General features: G+C 43.0%; 1 protein-coding gene across 7 annotated transcripts in view; it reads right to left on the reverse strand.

Annotated features, from left to right (window-relative positions):
* LRBA (LPS responsive beige-like anchor protein) overlaps window positions 1-12150 on the reverse strand; it is a 1301884-nt gene extending 1289734 nt beyond the window's left edge. For 6 of the 7 annotated variants that reach the window (XM_033940584.1, XM_033940558.1, XM_033940593.1 and 3 more), the window contains exons 1-2: window positions 11837-11931; window positions 10882-11277 (exon numbers count right to left, since the gene is read on the reverse strand). In XM_033940584.1, coding sequence (XP_033796475.1) covers window positions 10882-11082 — 201 coding nt within the window. In that variant the 5' untranslated portion in view covers window positions 11083-11277; window positions 11837-11931. Of the gene's footprint in view, window positions 1-10881; window positions 11278-11836; window positions 11932-12131 lie in introns of those variants that run through there. The other variant, XM_033940548.1, reaches the window with a different exon arrangement.
* Window positions 12151-19466: the final 7316 nt, after the last annotated feature.

Here is a 19466-nt window from a genome sequence, read left to right on the forward strand (position 1 = left end):
AAGGTGTGATAGGACAGAGTACGGTATTGGGGTTCAAGAAGGGATTAGACAATTTCCTGAAAGAAAAGGGGCTAGAAGGGTATAGATAGAGGATTGGCTTGTTAATGATCCAAGATGGCGTCAGGCTGGACGCGCTGAGGAGCCGCTCTGAGGATTTTTCTCTTAATAATATTTCTTAGCGGTTAACCACTTACCCGATGCCTAAACGGAGGGGCCATAGCGCCGCTGGTGCCTCGCGGCCCACAGCCACCCCCGCGGTTGGTGACATCGGGGAACTCCTCAGACGGATGCAGGGAGTATTTTCGGCGTCGGAGGGAGACCCGCAGAGGAGTAGCGGTGTCAGTGAGGCCGTGGTGATTCCTCCGGGATTGGAGACATCTTTGAGCCCCGACGTTAGGGCGCCGCCCCCGCAACCTCAGCTAAGCAGCTCTCCAAGGGGTAAGGAAACCCCGGAGGTCGGGGGTCTTGCCTTCCCCTGAGGCAAGTAGTCCATCACAGAGCCTGCTGACAGGAGCTCCTATGGATATGAGCTCCTTTGAAGAAGCTGAGGGGAAATCATCTGAGGAGAGGCGAGTTAACCTTCAGGGACAGCGACAAGTTAATCAACTGGACGGTGAGCACTATGACATTTCTTTACCTTTAATTTCTTTGGAAAAACCCTCAGAAGTAACTCTGGACTCACTATGGGATCTTATGGCCGGACTAGTGAAGACCATAAGTCCCAAACTTCAGTCAATTGAGGGGGAATTATCTCAACACTCTACTGAACTTAAAGAATTGAAAAATGAAATGACTGCCTCTAATTCCTCTGTTCAAAAGCTTGAACAGGAAATTAAATCATCCAAACAACTACAGGAAACTTTAATGAAAGATAATATTAATCTTAGAAGAAAGATGGAGAACTTAGAAAACAACTCCAGATACAATAACTTAAGATTAATTAATTTTCCTAGGCTTCCATTGACATCACCTAGAGAAATGTTTAAAAGATATTTTCTTGAAGTTTTGGGGGCCTCAGAAGATTCATTACCTCCTTTATCACGAGTCTATTACTTACCTAATAAGATTAAATTACCAAAAAAGTCATCGGATCAAGGATTATTGGATGTATCGGAGTTATTGGAAAAATCTGATAAAGAGGCTGTAGAACCGAGTACTTTGATTATAACAGTAGCTCTCTCTATTGATAAAGTTTGGTTGTTAAAACTATTCTTTAAAAATAGACAGAAAGAATTTATGGGTTGTAAAGTGCAGGTATTTCCTGATTTATCACGAGAGACTCAAAAGCGTCGTCGTGAATTTCTAATGTTGAAGCTAGGTATTATATCTTTGGGTGCTACTTTTTATTTGCGACATCCTTGTAAATGTATAGTGCATCACCGATCAGTTAAATATGTTTTCTTCGAGCCTAATCAGTTGACTTCTTTTTTAGCGCTCTCCCGATTGGAGGCAGAAAAATCATAAGCTCTAAGATTATTGATTAATCCCAGCAATCAGCCCTCCAGCTAACTTTTATGAAAGAGTATACATTTGTTCAATTCTTCTTCCTTTGTTTTTGTCTTGGATCCAAATTTGAGGACTTGAGCATTTTAGTTTATACATGATTTAAATGTTATTGGAATGTTTCTTGCTTTATGTGGAATTGCTAATTTGCTTTCTGTACAAGATATTCTTGATTATATGATTTAAAAATCAATAAATATATTTAAACATAGATAGAGAATTACTATACAGGTCCTGAACCTGATGGGCCGCTGCGTGAGCGGACTGCTGGGCATGATGGACCTCTGGTCTGATCCAGCAGAGGCACTACTTATGTTCTTATGTTCTTATGTACTGTTTGCTGTACTTAGCTCGGGTTGAATATTTGCTGTTTGCTGTACTTGCTGTTTGCTGTACTTAGCTCGAGCTAAGTACTATACAGCAAACTATAAGCATCATTGTGTGATTGAGCCATATTTTTAACAAATAATAGTTCACAGTTAAATAAAATAAGATAATTCAAACTACAGCTCACTGAGAAAATAAGACAAACATCAATGATAGCCCAGTTATAAGTTTAACAACTACGATATGCTCTAGTTGTAGACTTTGGGCACTTGAGATAAATAGTCTTTTCTCTTGAGTGTGAGCAAGCTGTTCCTTTCTTTCTATAGTTGGCCTTTATTTAGGGTTTTGGATAGAAACATGACTACAGATAAAAGGCCCAATGGCCCATCCAGTCTGCCCATCCGCAGCATCCATTATCTTCCTCTCCCTAAGAAATCCCATATGCCTGTCCCACACTTTCTTGAATTCAGACACAGTCTCTGTTTCCACAACCTCTACCAGGAGACTATTCCATGCATCTATCATTCTTTCTGTAAAACTGTATTTCCTTAGATTACTCCCGAACCTATCGCCTCTTAACTACATCCCATGCCCTCTCACTCTGAAGTTTTCATTGAATTGAAAGAGACTCGCCTCTTGTATATTTGTGCCACAACTCTATCATATCTCCCCTCTCCCACCTTTCCTCCAAAGTATACCTATTGAGATCTTTAAGTCTGTCCTCATAAGCCTTATTACGAAGACCACCGACCATTTTAGTAGACTTCCTCTGGACTGACTCCATCCTGTTTATAGAACTTTTTGGAAGTGCAATTTCCAGAATTATACACATATTCTAGATGAAGTCTCACCAAAGTCTTATACAGGGGCATCAATACCTCCATTTACCTACTGGCCATTCCTCTCCCTATGCACCCAAGCATTCTTCTAGCTTTTGCTGTCACCTTTTCAACCTGTTTGGCCACCTTAAGGTCATCACATACTATCACACATAAATCCCACTCCTCTTTCATGCATAAGTCCTTCACCCCCTAAACTATACCATTTCCTTGGGCTTCTGTAGCCCAAATGAATGACCTTGCATTTCTTAGTATTAAATCTTAGCTGTCAAATTTCAAACCATTCCTCAAACTTCACTAGGTCCTTTCTCGTGTTATCTACACCATCAGGGGTGTCTACTCTTGCAAATTTTGTTATCATCCACACAGAGGCACATCTTACTAGTCAGCCCTTCAGCAATATCGCTTACAGAAATGTTAACAAGATGAATACAGAAGACCTCTAATTAGAACAGTGGTTCCCAACCCTGTCCTGGAGGAACACCAGGCCAATCGGGTTTTCAGGCTAGCCCTAATGAATATGCATGAAGCAAATTTGCATGCCTATCACTTCCATCATATGCAAATCTCTCTCATGAATATTCATTAGGGCTAGCCTGAAAACCCGATTGGCCTGGTGTTCCTCCAGGACAGGGTTGGGAATCACTGAATTAGAAAATAAAAGATATAAATTTAAGAACCAAAGTCGGTACTGGGCAGATTTGCACAGTTTGTTCCATATATTGCAATTCAGTTTAGGATGAGCTGGGAAGGGTTTTGATGGGAATTCCTTTAATTTGGAACATGAGAACAGTGCTGGACAGACTTTTTATGGTCTATATCAGGGATCTCAAAGTCCCTCCTTGAGGGCCGCAATCCAGTCGGGTTTTCTGGATTTCCCCAATGAATATGCATTGAAAGCAGTGCATGCACATAGATCTCATGCATATTCATTAGGGAAATCCTGAAAACCCGACTGGATTGCGGCCCTCAAGGAGGGACTTTGAGATCTCTGGTCTATATCATACAAATGATGAGATGGTTTGGACAGGCTGGAGTGAGCATCGACGCCAACTCCAGTAGTTAGAACCTAAGGACTTTACAAAGTAGGTATTCTTACCATTTAATATTTCCAAATGAATAAAGTGGCTTTGCCGATTTGTAAATTGGTCTCTACCAGAGCCTCTAATTCAGTAGCATAATTAAATTAAATAACTACTTCTGAAGTATATGGGAATGGGTGGGGATGGGTTGGCTTTCTGTCCCCATGCAATGCTCTAGTTAAGAGGTAATAGGCTCAGGAGTAATCTAAGGAAATACCTTTTTACAGACAGTGTGGTAGATGCGTGGAATAGTCTTCTGGTAGAGGTGGTGGAGACAAACACTGTGTCTGGACTCAAGAAAACATGGGACAGGTACGAGGGATCTCTTAGGGAGAGGAGGAGATAGTAGATGCTGCAGATGGGCAGATTGGATGGGCCATTTGACCTTTACCTACCTTCATGTTTCTATGACAGTATAGGGCAGACTTCTATGGTCTATGGCCCAAAAATATTAAAGAAAAAAGAATTTAATCATAAATTTATAATGCATGTAACTATTGAGCAGACTGGATGGAACATTCAGGTTCTTTATCTGTTGTCATTTACTATTACTATGTATTTGTACCCAGATTCCAACTGCATTTTCTCCATTTACCCCTCCCTATAAGCTTGTCACAAAACTGTTATCCTACCAAGCAGCTCACTTAAGCCGGGAACCTCTCCCCATTATAGGATCCTTTTTATAATACATGCATTTCAGGCAAAGCTTAACAACATACCTGTTCAATAAGTTCCTAGCAGAGCACTAAACTGGTGCCCCCCCCAAAAAAAAAAAAAAAAACAACAACCAAACCTGTAACCACTCCTTGTGCAGATACATGTAATATGTCCTACCCCTCTCTGGCTACCTGTACTTGGAAGCCCCCATCTACAACGTCAACTGTAATGCAGGCCATTTATCCAGTGATGTTTCATGATAATCACTGTGATTTGTATCTCATGCAGAACTTGTCTTGCTCCTAGACTGATTTGTATTTGTAACCTCACCGCCTATGTATGTTCGTTAGATAATTTTGTTAACTATATCGAACTTCATGGTGTATCGCGGTATACAAATAAAATTTTATGTTATATGAATGATGTACTTTTATTTTTAATTAGAAAACTGCTGTTGCAATAGCTGGCTAGAGAGGGGGATTAACAAAGTGAAAAAAAAATCTTCACATGTCTGGAAATCAAGGTTTACAGAACTAGTAGCCAAGAGAATTATAAGGATAACCTTCTGTACTAAGTTGCCTGGAAGTTTGCCTGGCTCTGAAAGACCAAAAGGACAACCATTGGAAGACAGCACACCTGATACAAGTATAGAAGAGACATGGCAAAGCTGTTTAGAAGCCATAGAACAGACCTAAACATGGCATGGCACCAGGACACAAAATCCAACATGGAGAATCCTTTTGTTCTGATCCATTCCTGGGAATCAATATACACTTAAACTTTAGTTAAGCAAGAAGGAGTCTTAACTGAATAGATTGTAAACCCTCAAGAGAACAAACCAAACAGCAGACTACCAGTTTAAAAAAAAAAGTTAACATAAGTTTACTATTTCCAAAACTATTCCATATTACTATTAAAATACCACAGAGGATCCAAATGTAATATACTAAAAATACTAAACTAAGGGTAGTTATTAACCTACAGTAAAATACTCAATCACAGTTCAATTCACCACCCAAATCGCTAACCTTCAGTACCCTCTGTACTACAGATTAGCAATCCTTATGGTACACTGAGTTTTACGTCACTACAGCCAAGAACATTGTTACAGTCAAAAACATGATGCATATACAATGGTCCCAAAGTCAGACTGACTATCTTTTCAAGGGCCAGTTGCAGATTCAGTTAACCTCCTACTCACATTTCATACCCATATTTTGGCACACAATCCCTCCATCTGTCAGATCACTAGATGGACTCTGGAACTTCAGGAAGGCCGTGAAAACCTTCCTCTTTACTATCCCAGCGCCTTAAAGTCATTCACCCTGAAATGCCACCCAGTCAATTCACCTTTGTCACTTAATTTCACCAGATGCTACTTAGTACATATGTTTATTGTCATGTCTATATTGTAATTTATGTAAACTGTCATCTATATTGTAATTTATGTAAAATGTCATCTCTGCTCTGTCTGGATTATTATGGATGTACTTTGTAACCCGTTCTGGGCTCTTTTGGGAGGACGGGCTAAAAATCGAATAAATAAATAAATAAAACCCAACACTCCAGAACCTCCACCACCATCACCCCTGCATTTACCAGGGGGGTCATCTTCATTCCAATTTGGAGTCCCAATGAAAAAGTGTGGGATGCACTGCACGCAGCTTTGCACAACTTCTGTAACTTCTGTAACAGGAGTTTGCACATAAACATTCTGCAGACATCTGCAACCAAACTGGTTGAAAAGGTGATGGCGAAAACTAGAAGGATGCTAGGGTGCATAGGGAGAGGAATGGTCAGTAGGAAAAAGGATGTATTGCTGCCCCTGCCTCTGTTGAGACCTCATTTAGAATATTGTGTACAACTCTGGAAACCACACCTTCAAAAAGATATAAACAGGATGGAGTCGGTCCAGAGGAAGGCTACTAAAATGGTTGGTGGTCTTCATCATAAGGCATAGGGGACAGAAAAAGATCTCATTAAGTTTACTTTGGAAAAAAGGCAAGGTGGGAGATATGGTAGAGATGTTTAAATACTTACGTGGCATAAATGTGCACAAGGCAATCTCTTTCATTTGAAAGGAAGCTCTGTCTGGAATGAGAGGGCATAGAGAGTTGATAGGCTCAGGAGTAATCTGAAGAAATACTTTTTATAGAAAGGGTGGTAGATGTGTGGAATAGTCTCCCGATAGAGGTGGTGGAGACAAAGACTGTGTCCAAGTTCAAGAAAACATGGGACAGGCAAGTGGGATCTCAGGGAGAAGAGGAAATAGTGGATGCTGCAGATGGGCAGACTGGATGTGCCATTTGGCCTTATCTGACTTCATGATTCTATTTTTTTTAATCACATAGGTCACTTAAATCCCATGGTACTGAAGAATTAGCTATTAAACCTAGGTGCAAAGAAGTAAGCAAAATATTTGAAGGCTGAGGGAACTGTTTTCTAATACTGAGGCTACAACATCAGATTTGACATCAGTGGTTTGTGATCATGGAAACATACATTAAATCCCTCATTAAGAACCAGCAAGTTTTTTCTTAATTTGTCAGAGTGAAGGAGTAGCTAGTGGATAGTGCAGTGGACTGAAAACCTAGGGAACCACTGTAACTCCCACTGGTTGATTCCCATTGTAACTCCTTGTGACCTTGGCCAAGTCACTTATTCTGCCACTGCCCTAGGTACAAACTTATGAGCCCACTAGGGATAGAGAAAAGTATCTATGTATATATAAACCTCTTTGGTTGTGCCACAGAAAGCAGTATATCAAACCCATGACCCTTTAAGTGTGCAAATAGAAAAAAAAAAAAACTGCCGGGGATGAGTTGCTGAGTGGTAAGTGTCATAAAAGACCAGGGAAGCACTGCATATTTACTGGTGGCAGACTATCAACATTTCAGCATATGCACATCTGTGCCAAATACAATTTCTTTGTCTACAGAAAACATAACTGCTACTAGCACAAAACCAATAAGTGCACTCTTCCAGGCTGCTCATCACCTCCATGGTTTGCTCCCCCCTCCGCCAACGAATCTCTGCACCCATCCACCAATTTTCCTAGTTCCTAATGCTGTTTGTGCTAAAGTTGATAGGACAGTAAGGGAATTTCAAAGTACCCATTCTTTATTTATTTATCTTATTTTATTGTATCCTTTATTATATAATTAATGTATATTTCTCTGTAAACCGCTTAGAACTTAACGGATTTAGCGGTATATAAGAAATAAATAACATAACATAACAATGGCCCCTGTAATTTACCCCATTCCACTGCTTATAAATTGTATACATCTTATTCACATTTTTTTTAGGTATTTATATTCCGCCTAACAAGGTTATCTAAGCGGTTTACAATCAGGTACTCAAGCATTTTCCCTACCTGTCCTGATGGCCTCACAATCTAGTTAACGTACCTGGGGCAATGGAGGATCGAGTGACTTGCCCAGGGTCACAAGGAGAAGTGCGGGGTTTGAACCCACAACCTCAGGGTGCTAAGGCTGTAGCTCTAACCACTAAGCCACTCCGTCATACTACATGATTACTGCATTTGGTCTCAGAATTTCTTCTTTTATGCATATTAGGAAACCAAGTGCTTAGTTTTAGCGCACAGCTCTAACACTAACACGCCTTAAATTAGATGGCTTTAGAGATTATAGTTTGATATCAGGGCCTATAGCAGAGGTCCCCAAAGTCCCTCCTTGAGGGCCGAATCCAGTCGGGTTTTCAGGATTTCCCCAATGAATATGCATGAAGTCTATGTGCATGCACTGCTTTCGATTCGGCCCTCAAGGAGGGACTTTGGGGACCCCTGGCCTTTAAGAACAAAACAGGTCCTGTGGCAGATGGGAGGGGGTCACCTTCTAAATGTTAGCGCACGTTAAGAGGCCCTTTTACGAAAAGTCAGCACAAGCTAAAACACTAAACATGTCTATTTTATACCCATGGGCTTCTTAGCATTTAGCGTACGATAGCATACACTAACAGTTAAGCTTTAGTAAAAAGGGCCCCTAAACCTTTAAAGTTTTATTCTTCTTCAGGTGGTAAATAAACTGACTTCTAGCTATTGGGGGGGAGGTTTCCAAAAGATATACACTACTTTACTACACTGTATAAACCACATAATATGGGATCCCTTATAATATCAAAAAGCCAAGTCTTTTCTTCTTTAGCTATATTGCATATTACACTGTAAACTAGATATAATGGTGATTCATTTATTCATAGGGATCTAGCTCACCTTCTTTGGAAGTACCTCAAAGTGAGTTACATTCAAACAACCTAGATGATACATGTGCAGAATAGTCCACAGAAAGAGTCATCAATATGCGCATGCACAAGGAAAAGCTACATCATAGGCACGCATGAGCATCAATCATAGGTGTGCCTTATTGAAGTGCATCATTGGAACATTCAAACAACCTAGATGATATTCCCCACCAGAGGGTTTAAGCCAGGGGTGTCAAACTCAATCACATAAGGGGCCAAAATCTAAAACACAGGCTAAGTCGCGGGCCGTATTTTTTTTTATTAAGAGTGTGGCCCAGTGGTTAAAGCTACAGCCTCAGCACCCTGAGGCTGTTCCTTGTGACCCTGGGCAAGTCACTTAATCCCCCCATTGTCCAGGTACAATAGATAGATTGTGAGCCCACCGGGACAGATGAGGAAAAACGCTTGAGAACCTGAATAAATTAATGTAAGCTGTTCTGAGCTCCCCTTGGAGGACAGTATATAAAATTGAATAAATAAATAAAATAGTCTTAGTTCCTTCTGCCTGCACATGGGTACTGGGGCAGCACAGTGAGGAGCTTGGAGAGCTGCTAGGAGTGGGGCTGCTCGGTCAGGCACTTAGATGCGGCACAGTCACCATGAGTCACATAAAACGGCCAGGCGGGCCAGATTCGGCCCCCGGGCCTTGTGTTTGACATGTGTGGCTTAAGCCATAGAAGGTGAAGTTATTTGCCCAAGATCACAAGCAGCAGCAGTAGCATTTAAACCAGGAATCCCTGGTTGTCAGTTCAGAACATTAACCACTAGGCTATTCTACTCTAACACAATCAAATATCTTGGACCCCAATATCAGCATTATAAGGGTCTGCAATCTATTTAAATAAAGCATCTCAACAGAATTATACAGTATCGCTCATTTTTTTCATTAGATATTTTCTTCTTAAAGTTGATCATATTCTGTACTCCATTCAAGCACTACCAAAAACTTCATGAACGGAAAGTAAAAACAACCTTCAAAATACATTACATTCATTACATTAGGGATTTCTATTCCGCCATTACCTTTTAGTTCAAGGCGGATTACAAATGGATTGTCCTGAGATTAGAAGTATTTAGGGAGTAATTTGTATATTTCTTTGAGTTGCTAAGGATTACATCTGAGTTGTCAAGATATTGGACGTACATATGTAGTAGTTGTAGGTGATGCAGGTGATGCTTGGGTCATTCCTTGTGTCCCAAGCTTGGGTTTTATGTGTTTTTTGAATAGAAGGGTTTTTATACCCCAGTCTGAAAGACAATGGAATAATCTTTTTGAAATCCAACATGCAATTAAATATGAAATTGCCAAGTAATCTGTTTTCAAATTAAAGGTTTTACCAACTACTGTATTTGTATAGTATTTAGCAGTTAAGAACTCAAAACCTATTAACATTTTCTTAGACATCAAAATCATCATCTGCAAATTTTGTTTGCCAGGGACTTTAGTTGCAGGCTCAAACATACAGATTTATCTCCATTTGCACACAACAATAAAAGTTTATCAAGTAAGTAAAAGATGTTTTAACATACTAATCTTGAAAATGTGGAATAAGCATATAACGAATAAAATTAACAAAAATCTACCCTTACTTCCCCAGCAATAACAATTATGCTACCAATGTAACCTCCATTTACACACTTCTTGTAAGCTGTATTAATCCTTGCCCCAAAAATGTCTAAAGATCTAATATTTACCACTCTAGTATATCATCCGTTCTTCCATTGTAACCCCAGTTTATAAATCTTTTGTAAGCCGCCTTGAACCGCAAGGTAATGGCGGAATAGAAATCCCTAATGTAATGTAATGTAATAAGTGCACCAGATATATATTTTACATAAGTAATACCGGCTAGTTATGATGAGCTAGTCCTCCAATGGCAAATAGGTATATAACTTGTTTATATTATACAAATGGGAGGTTATAATCAGCAAGTGTATATTAACAGAGCAAAAAAGTTAGAACTTAGGTGCACTGCACAGGTTCCATTAACTCATACAATCAATATTACAGTAGCATTTCCTTAACTCTTATGTCAACAACAACATAAAAAGAAAAATATCAAAATTGCATTCTAGTCTTGTTTTAAATGTAGACCTGTGGACTAAAAAAAAAAGTTATACATACACACATTTATGCAAAAGTGATCCTATTGAGGTTCTTCAGCCTCAGGTCAACACCCCCAAAACTGTTTAAAAAAATATTTGCTTACCAGGTTAAACACAGTTTCCACAATATCTCTACTGGACACCTCTCCAACTTCCAGGAGCCCCGTTAGGACCGCGAATTTCATCCTGATGCCTCGAATAGGAACCCCCGGAGTGAGGGCCAGGGAACTACCGTCGGTCGCTTTCTCTCCCCCTACCGCATCACCTGTTGACTGCACAGGAACTGGTTTATCATCAGTAGCCATGACTAGCGCCTTAGTCAATAGAAAAAGAAACCGAACCTAACTTGTCGCAGCACAGGTATACGATTTCAAACTGTAAGGTGGTTTTTATCCTCTGCCGGTCAACCAGCAAAGGTCCTAACAGGTTAAGAGGAAAGTGCAACGTCCTTTGCCCAAGAGAAGGACTGCGTCCGAGGCGTCCAGCCGGGACCCGCAACCCTGGAGAAAAAAAAAAAAAAATAGGTTTATTTCCAACAACCATCACCCCCCACCCCTGAACTCCTAGATGTCACGCTGCAGTTTCAATGGAAGCGCGGACACTGGTACGCTGTTTTCAGACATTTATTTCCCCCACTGCATTTCAAACTTACAAAAATAGAAACCCACAAATGCTTATAGATTCTGCGGACCCCCCCCCCCCCCTGCCCCGATTATTCCATACAGTCAACAGAGCCTTTCGAGAGTGCTCCTGCCCTCCTCTCGCTGCAGGTGCAAACACAACCCGCCCAGGAAGTTCAAACTCGCCCAACCTCCCCCATTCCCCCAGTGTCCAGGATGCAGTTGCCACGAAAGGAGACAGCGGAGGGAACACAGACCGAGGGGGGGGGGGGGCTCTGCAAAACTCAAAGCGTGCAACCCGGCCGAGCTCCTTCCTCCCTCCTCCCCCCCCCCCTCCGCGCGGACACGGCCTGGGCCACCAAGTTTTCTCCTGCGGGCCTTCGTCCAACTTCGCTCCCTAGCCCGCCTTTGCTTTTCCCCCCCCTTTCCCCTCACTCGCCTTCTCAGTCCGCCGCCTGTCACTTCGCCCCCATGACTGCCCTTCCTGCTTCAGCTCAAGAAAGCAGCTACTTCCGCCGCCATGACAGCACCGTGCAAAAAAAAAAAAAAAAAAAAACCCCACAGCTTTCCCTCACTCAGCTCGCTCTCTGCCGGGTGAGGGCGTCGTGCGCGTGCGCAACGCGCGCAGATTGGTTGGCGGGGAGGATGGTGGGGGAAAGGAGGCGCGGCTTGAGGCATGCTCAGGTGTGTCCGGGTGTGGCTCAGGTTGGCGACGGCGCGCTGTCTCCTCCCACCTCTAGTCTCCGGCTGACGCGCGAGGTGCTCACTGCAGTGGTTACCGCACGCTCCTCCTCTAAGGCTAACCAAAGTTGCGCAACGGAGGGTGTCTGAAGAAGAGCTTGTGGCGGTCGCGGTTTGCTATTAGTTAAAGATGTGCAAAGAACCTGCTATTAAAGTAACAGTGAGGAGCTTGCGGTTTCCAGTCTTAACAATACAGCTAGGACGCTGGAGCTACAAAAATGCACCGATGAGCATGCAACAGCAAGTGTCAATTTAAAGCTGTGTTCTTTTTTGGAACAGCATCAAAAAAACAAAACAAAAAAAATCATTAAATTGAATCTATGTTAAAAGCCTGTGAGCCATTGTACTGCCAGTAAAATGTCCGATTTTTAAAAGACAAGCAATGTTCTAAAAAGTTCCCATGCAAATGAGGTTTGCGGAAATCCCAACAGATCAGTAGTTGGAGAAAGCAACTGACCCATGCGCAGAATAGTCCACGGAAAAAGCTATATTGTAGGCACCCATGAGCATCAATCATAGATGTGCCTTATTGATGTGCATCATTGGCGGTCATCATAAGTGCAAGTTATGGAGGCAGAGAACAACAACAATATCAATTTATTATTTCTATAACGCTACTAGATGCACGCAGCGCTGCAAGAAATGGTCCCTGCTCAGAAAAGCTTACACACAGGGCAAAAGGGGTGTCAGAACATAATGCTCATATAGGGAATTAGAGGGGGGGGGCTGATAAGGTGGAATCACATAGGACAAAGGGGAGTATGAGTTTAGTGCTCATGAAGAGAATTAGAGGGGGTTGGAGGGGTGGTAAGGGACTATTGAGGGGATGACAGGCAGATATCTTGGTAGGGTAAGGATTTAAACGCAGCTTAAAATAAGCAGGTTTTCAGTCTGAATTTGAATACCGCCAGAGACGGAGCCTGATGTAATAAGCCAGGCAGGTTGTTCCAGGTATGGGGTGCAGGGATGTAGAAGGGATGGAGATGAAAGCTGGCAGTATAAGAGAAGGGTACCAACAGTAGGGACTTGTCTGATGAACAGAGTTTCCATGGGGAGTAACAAGAGAAGAGAGATACTGAGGAGCAGCGAGCGAGTACACTTGAGGAGTTGAATTGTATGCAGAGACAGACAGGGAGCCATTGAAGCAACCTGAGGAGAGGAGTAATGTGGGTATAATGACCCTGGTGGAATATAAGGTGCACAGCAGCGTTCTGAACAGATTGAAGGGGAGAGATAAGACTTAGCGGAAGACCCATGAGAAGCACATTGCAGTAAATGTAATCCAAATGAGAAGTCGTGAGAGCGTGGATGAGGCTCTTGGCAGCATGCTCAGAAAGGAAAGGATAGATTTTAGCAATATTATAGCGAAAGAAACAAGTTTTGTCAGTCTGTTGGATCTGCGAGAATAAGGAGAGTGATGAGTCAAAGATGATCCTGAGGTTGTAATTCAATGAGACAGGGAGGACGAGAGTGCTATCCACCGTTATAGAGCATGGGGGAAGGAGAGAGGCGGGTTTAGGAGGAAAGATGAGTTCAGTCTTGGCCATTTTTAATTTTAGATGGTGGCAAGACATCCAGGTGTGAATGTCAGATATGCAGGCCAAGACTTGGGCCTGGATTCCTGTAGAAATTTCAGGGGTAGAGAGGTAGATTTGCAAGCCATTAGCATAAAAGTGATACTGGAACCCATGGGATGAAATTAGAACACCAAGAGAATAGGTGTAGATGGAGAAAAGAGATCCTAGGTCAGATCCCTGAGGTAAGCCGACTGACAGTGGAATGGCAACTGAGGAAGATGCTCCAGAGCTCATGCTAAAGGTGTGACAGGAAAGATAGAAAGAAAACCATGAAATAACAGAGCCCTGAAACCCAAGCAAAGACAGTATATCAATGAGTAGGCGATATCTTGTCTCTTCTCTGAGCCAGAAGTTTTTTATTTTATTTTATTTGTTTTGACATCCATCATCGTAATTCTACAGTGCTTTCTGACCTAGACCCCTGAGGAAGGACTGAGTGAGTCGAACCCCTGAGGAAGGCTTCAGTGAGCCTGGACCCCTGAGGAAGGCTTGAGTGTTGGGTCCATCATTACTGACAGGGTCAGCTGCTCTGCAAAGTGGATGTGATTGCTTGGATTTGATATTATTCATTCTTTTTTAAACATTGCTTCAAGAACATTGCTTTCCACAGTCTCTGCTTTCTTTGACTACGGTATCAAATGCCACAGATAGATCAAGGAGGATGAGGATGGAGTAGAATACCTTGGATTTGGCCAGGAGCAGGACACTGGAGACTTTAGCAAGGGCAGTTTCCATAGAGAGAAGGGGCAGAAGTCCAATAGAAGGGGGTTGAGGATAGCTCAAATCGAAAGGAAATCAAGACAACAGCAGTGGGCAAATTAGAAACATAGAAGATGACGGCAGATAAGGGCCATAGCCCATCAGGTCTTCCCACTCTACTGACTCACCCCCAAGTCTACTATCCTAGGGATCCCACTTCTGGTGACAGGTTCCCTTGGCTTAACCCTCTAAGGGATCCCACATGGGCATTCCATTTGCTCTTAAATTCTTGCATGCTGTTTGCCTCGATCACCTGCACCGGGAGCTTGTTCCAAGGATCAACCACTCTCTCGGTGAAGAAATATTTCCTGGTGTCGCCATGAAATTTCCCGCCCCTGAGTTTGAGCGGATGCCCTCTTGTGGCTGAAGGTCCTTTGAGAAAGAGAATCTCTTCTTTCATCTCGATACGGCCAGTAATATACTTAAACGTCTCGATCATGTCTCCTCTCTTTCTATGTTCCTCGAGTGAGTACAGCCGCAAATTTTTCAGCCTTTCCTCGTACGATAGATCCTTGAGCCCCGAGACCATCCTGGTGGCCATCTGTTGCACCGACTCTACTCTCAGCACATCTTTTCGGTAGTATGGCCTCCAGAATTGCACACAGTATTCCAAATGAGGTCTCACCATGGTTCTGTATAATGGCATTATGACTTCAGGCTTCCGGCTGTTGAAACTCCTGCGGATGCAACCTAACAACTCTCTTGCCTTAGATGAAGCCTTCTCCACATGATCAGCAGTTTTCATGTCTGCGCTGATGATCACTCCCAAGTCTCATTCTGTTGAAGTTCTAGCTAAGGTCTCACCATTCAAGGTGTAAGTTCTTCATGGATTTCTGCTGCCGAGGTGTATGATCTTGCATTTCTTAGCGTTGAAGCCCAGCTGCCAAGTCGAGGACCAAAGCTCCAACAAATGTAGGTCCTGTGTCATACTATCGGGTGAATTGCCGTCTCTCACTATATTGCATAGTTTGGCGTCATCAGCGAATAACATTATCTTACCTTGAAGCCCCTGAGTTAGGTCCTCTATGAATATGTTGAAAAGGAGCAGGCCCAAGACTGAGCCCTGCGGTACTCCACTGGTCATCTCCGATGTTTTAGAGAGGGTACCGTTAACTACCACCCTCTGAAGTCTGCCACTCAGCCAGTCATTGACCCATGTAGTTAGTGTTTCTCCCAGCCCCATTGATTTCATCTTGCTCAACAGCCTGCGATGCGGGACACTATCAAAAGCTTTGCTGAAGTCTAGGTATATGACATCCACGGATTCTCCCAAGTCTAGCTGTTTTGTTACCCAGTCAAAGAAACTGATGAGATTGGATTGGCAGGACCTACCCTTGGTGAATCCATGTTGACTGGGATCCTGTAGATTCTCCTCATCCAAGATTGCGTCTAATTTACGTTTGATTAGTGTTTCCGTAAGTTTGCATACTATTGATGTGAGACTCACCGGTCTGTAGTTTGCAGCCCCTGCCCTGCAACCCTTTTTGTGCAGTGGAATGACGTTAGCTGTTTTCCAGTCTATGGGGACTCTCCCCGAACTTAGGGAGAGATTGAAGAGTCCTGATAGCGGTTCTGCCAGGACATCACGCAGCTCACTGATTACCCTGGGGTGTAGATTATCCGGTCCCATGGCTTTGTTCACCTTGAGTCTTGCCAGTTCATAGTAGACCTCGCCCTATGTTCTAGTTTAGCTTCCCTAGTCTCCGTTCAGAGGTGCGAGATTTCTGCAGAGTACCATTGGTGTTTGTTGTTTCTCCACCGTTTGTGTACTGATTTAATGTAGAGGCTTGTCGCTTCATGTATGGTAGATTTCATGGATGACCACATAGCTTCCACTTCATCGGTCGTAGCTTGGTTCTGCAGTGTCCGGTGGATGAAATCTTCCATGCGTTCAAAGTCAGTGCCTCGGAAGTTGAGTACTTTTGTTTTCATGTTTGATCTAGGGAAACCTTTCCTGAGGTAGAACTACACCATGTTGTGGTCGCTGGAGGCTAGTGTATCTCCTACCGAGACCTTCGAGACGCTATCCCCGTTGGTGAGTACCAAGTCCAGGATCACCTGGGCCCTAGTGGGTTCCAATACCATTTGTTTGAGTCGTGCTCCCTTTATGGATGTTAACAGTCTCCTGCTGCCGCTGGTTATTGCTGAATTTGAGTTCCAATCTGCGTCAGGCATGTTGAAGTCCCCTAGCAGAACAGCGTCTCCCCGTAGAGTGATATTCTCTATGTCTTCAATTAATTCGGAGTCTGTCTTCCAGTTGTCTTGGAGGTCTATATACTAAACCAAGATACAGGCATTTTTCCCTGCCTCTGGCCAGGTTCACCCAGAGGGATTCCCCGGTGTACTTGACATCTGTGATTTTGGTAGTTTTGATGTCTTCTTTAATGTATAGTACCACCCCGCCCCCTGACTTTCCCTCTCTGTCCTGACGAAATAAGTTGTATCCCGGTATAGCCATATTCCACCCATGAGAGTCTGTGAACCAAGTTTCGGATAAGAAGAGGGGAAGGAAGATAAAGAGATAATTGGAGGGGCAGGTAGGTTCCAGCAATTTTTTTTCAGGAGCAGTGTAACTATGGCATGTTTGAAGGCTTTGGGTACAGTCACAGTGGAGAGCGATAGGTTGAGGATATGGCATATAGAGGGGATGACAGCTGGGGATATGGTGATCAGTAGACAGGTGGGAATGGGATCAGAGGAAAGAAGATGTACAGTTTTCTTTTCATTGATTTCTGGGAAGAAAGAAAAGGTGGCAGGGGATTATGGAGGGTCAGCAGGGCAGGCTGGAGGAGGGAGAGGCGGAGGTGGGTTGGTCGAGAACTCGAAGTTAATTATGTGAACCTTACCATGGAAGTACTCAGCCATGGTCTGGGGAGAAAGCGAAGGAGGAGTTTGAGGCAAGGGCACCTTTAGTAGAGGGTTGAGTGTGGCAAAGAGATGGTGAGAGTTGGATCTGAGGGAATCAGTCAAATGGGTGTAATAGTCTTCTTTTGCAAGTGAGAAGGCAGCTTGGAAGGGGGAGTCAGCATGAATTTGAAGTGTAAAGTCAGCATGAGCATGGGATTTCAGCCAGTGGCATTCCACAGATTGGGCATGGGAACATAAGTGGCGGATCTTGGAGGTCAGCCAGGGTTGGGGATTGGTGCACCTTACAACAGGAGCAAGAATGGAGGAGAGAATAGTATTAAAAGAAGAGAGTGTTTCATTAACAGATTTGCATAGCACAGTGCTCAAGAGTAGGGGGGAGACTATGACAGAGAGAGCACTCAGGTCAATAGATTGAAGATTCCGGAAATTATTGGTGAGGATTGGTTGTTTCATGGGGGAGGGCATGAAGGTTATGAGATCATGGTCAGAGAGGGGAAGAGTTGAAGTAGAGAAGTTGGCAATGGAGTAGTTGGAGAAGAGGACAAGATAAAGGCAGTGGCCTTTTTGGTACATAGGGGTGATGGAGCACAGCTGGAGATTGAAAGAGGATATGAGCGCAAAGAACTTTGAGATACAGGAGTTGGTAGTGTTGTCAGAATGAATGTTAAAATTACTAAGGATGAAGGAAGGCAATGAAGGTTTGAGAAAGACAGAGAGCCAGGAGTCAAGGTCAGTGAGAAAGGATTTCTCAGGGGGTTGATAAATTACCACTATTCTGAGAGGTAGGGGGGCAAAAAGACAGACTGAGTGGACATCAAAGGAAGCGAAGCAGTGAGACAGGGATAGAAAAAGGGGTTGAAAACTACAGGAGGGGGAGAGTAACAGCCCAACTCCGTCTCTATGGCCAACTGAGTGAGGCGTATGGGACAAGTGGTAACCTCCATAACACAGGGCAGAAACTGAGGCAGAGTCTTCATGGCAGGAGCCAGGTTTCAGTTAGTGCAAGCAGGTGGAAAGAATGTGAGATAAAGAGGTCATGGACATAAGCGATCTTGTTGGATATAGAGCAGGCATTCCAGAGGGCGCATGAGAAAGGTAGAGAAGAAGGGAAGAGGAACAGAAATAAGATTGGAGATGTTGTAGAGTGGTCTGCCTAAGTAGGGTGTGAGTTGAGTAGGAGGGCCAGGATTGGGGTTGATATCCCCTGCAGTGAGCAGAAGGAGAAGTAGGAGAGTACAGAACAGAGAACAGAACAGAACTACCAAGAAATGTGAAAATTATATATATATATATATATATATATATTTCTTTCTACACTGCTTCTGCATGCCATACCATATATTTCCTCCTTATTTTTTTATCAACTTCACTCTCATGTAATCGTCAACCCACCTTTTAGCTAATGTGCCCTTAACACTTGTGCCTCAGACATGCTTTTAACAAACGTGTACAGTATATGTATGGTGCCCGCCCCCAAGTAAGATCCTCATTATTAGCATATTTCTTTTTGAACTTCCACCTCATGCAATTGGCTTTCAAACGCGCTTGAGATGTGCTTTTTGCACTACCTGCAATTCCTGACTGGTTCTTAAATTTGGAGTGTTAAAAGGCTGGTGCTTCATTTTGTGTATCATCAGGCAATGTCTGGGCATCAGCCAGAGTGCTCATTTTAATATTGATGAGCTTGTTGTAATACATTTCCGTACGATTATCAGAGCACGGAAAAGATTGCAATTATCTATTTTGTGCATCGGTAGCTGAAATACTTAGATGCTAAACCAGTTAGATCTGGTGTAGCATTGATTGTTAAAGGTACGGTAGGCTTAGAGCACCAAGGCTTATATATCTACTTTCTTTGCTTTGCCCGGCTTCATCTTTCCTGAAGCAATTGGTGTGGTATTCGTATAATATTTTTAATACATCTATGTAACTGTAATATGTGATTGTAGTTGTGAAGCAAGTTTTCTTTTGGAATTTCTGGGCTGGCAGGTATAGTCATGGAGTTCTGCTCCACTGTCAGGAAAAAGCAGATTATTAGAGACTTGATTGGAGGGCACAAACACATATTTGAAGACATGAACGCCTGTGATGTGACCAGGAGTAGGCAGGGGCTGCTCCAGGAAA

Source organism: Geotrypetes seraphini, chromosome 1 (assembly GCF_902459505.1).
Source record: "Geotrypetes seraphini chromosome 1, aGeoSer1.1, whole genome shotgun sequence".
NCBI lineage: Eukaryota > Metazoa > Chordata > Amphibia > Gymnophiona > Dermophiidae > Geotrypetes > Geotrypetes seraphini.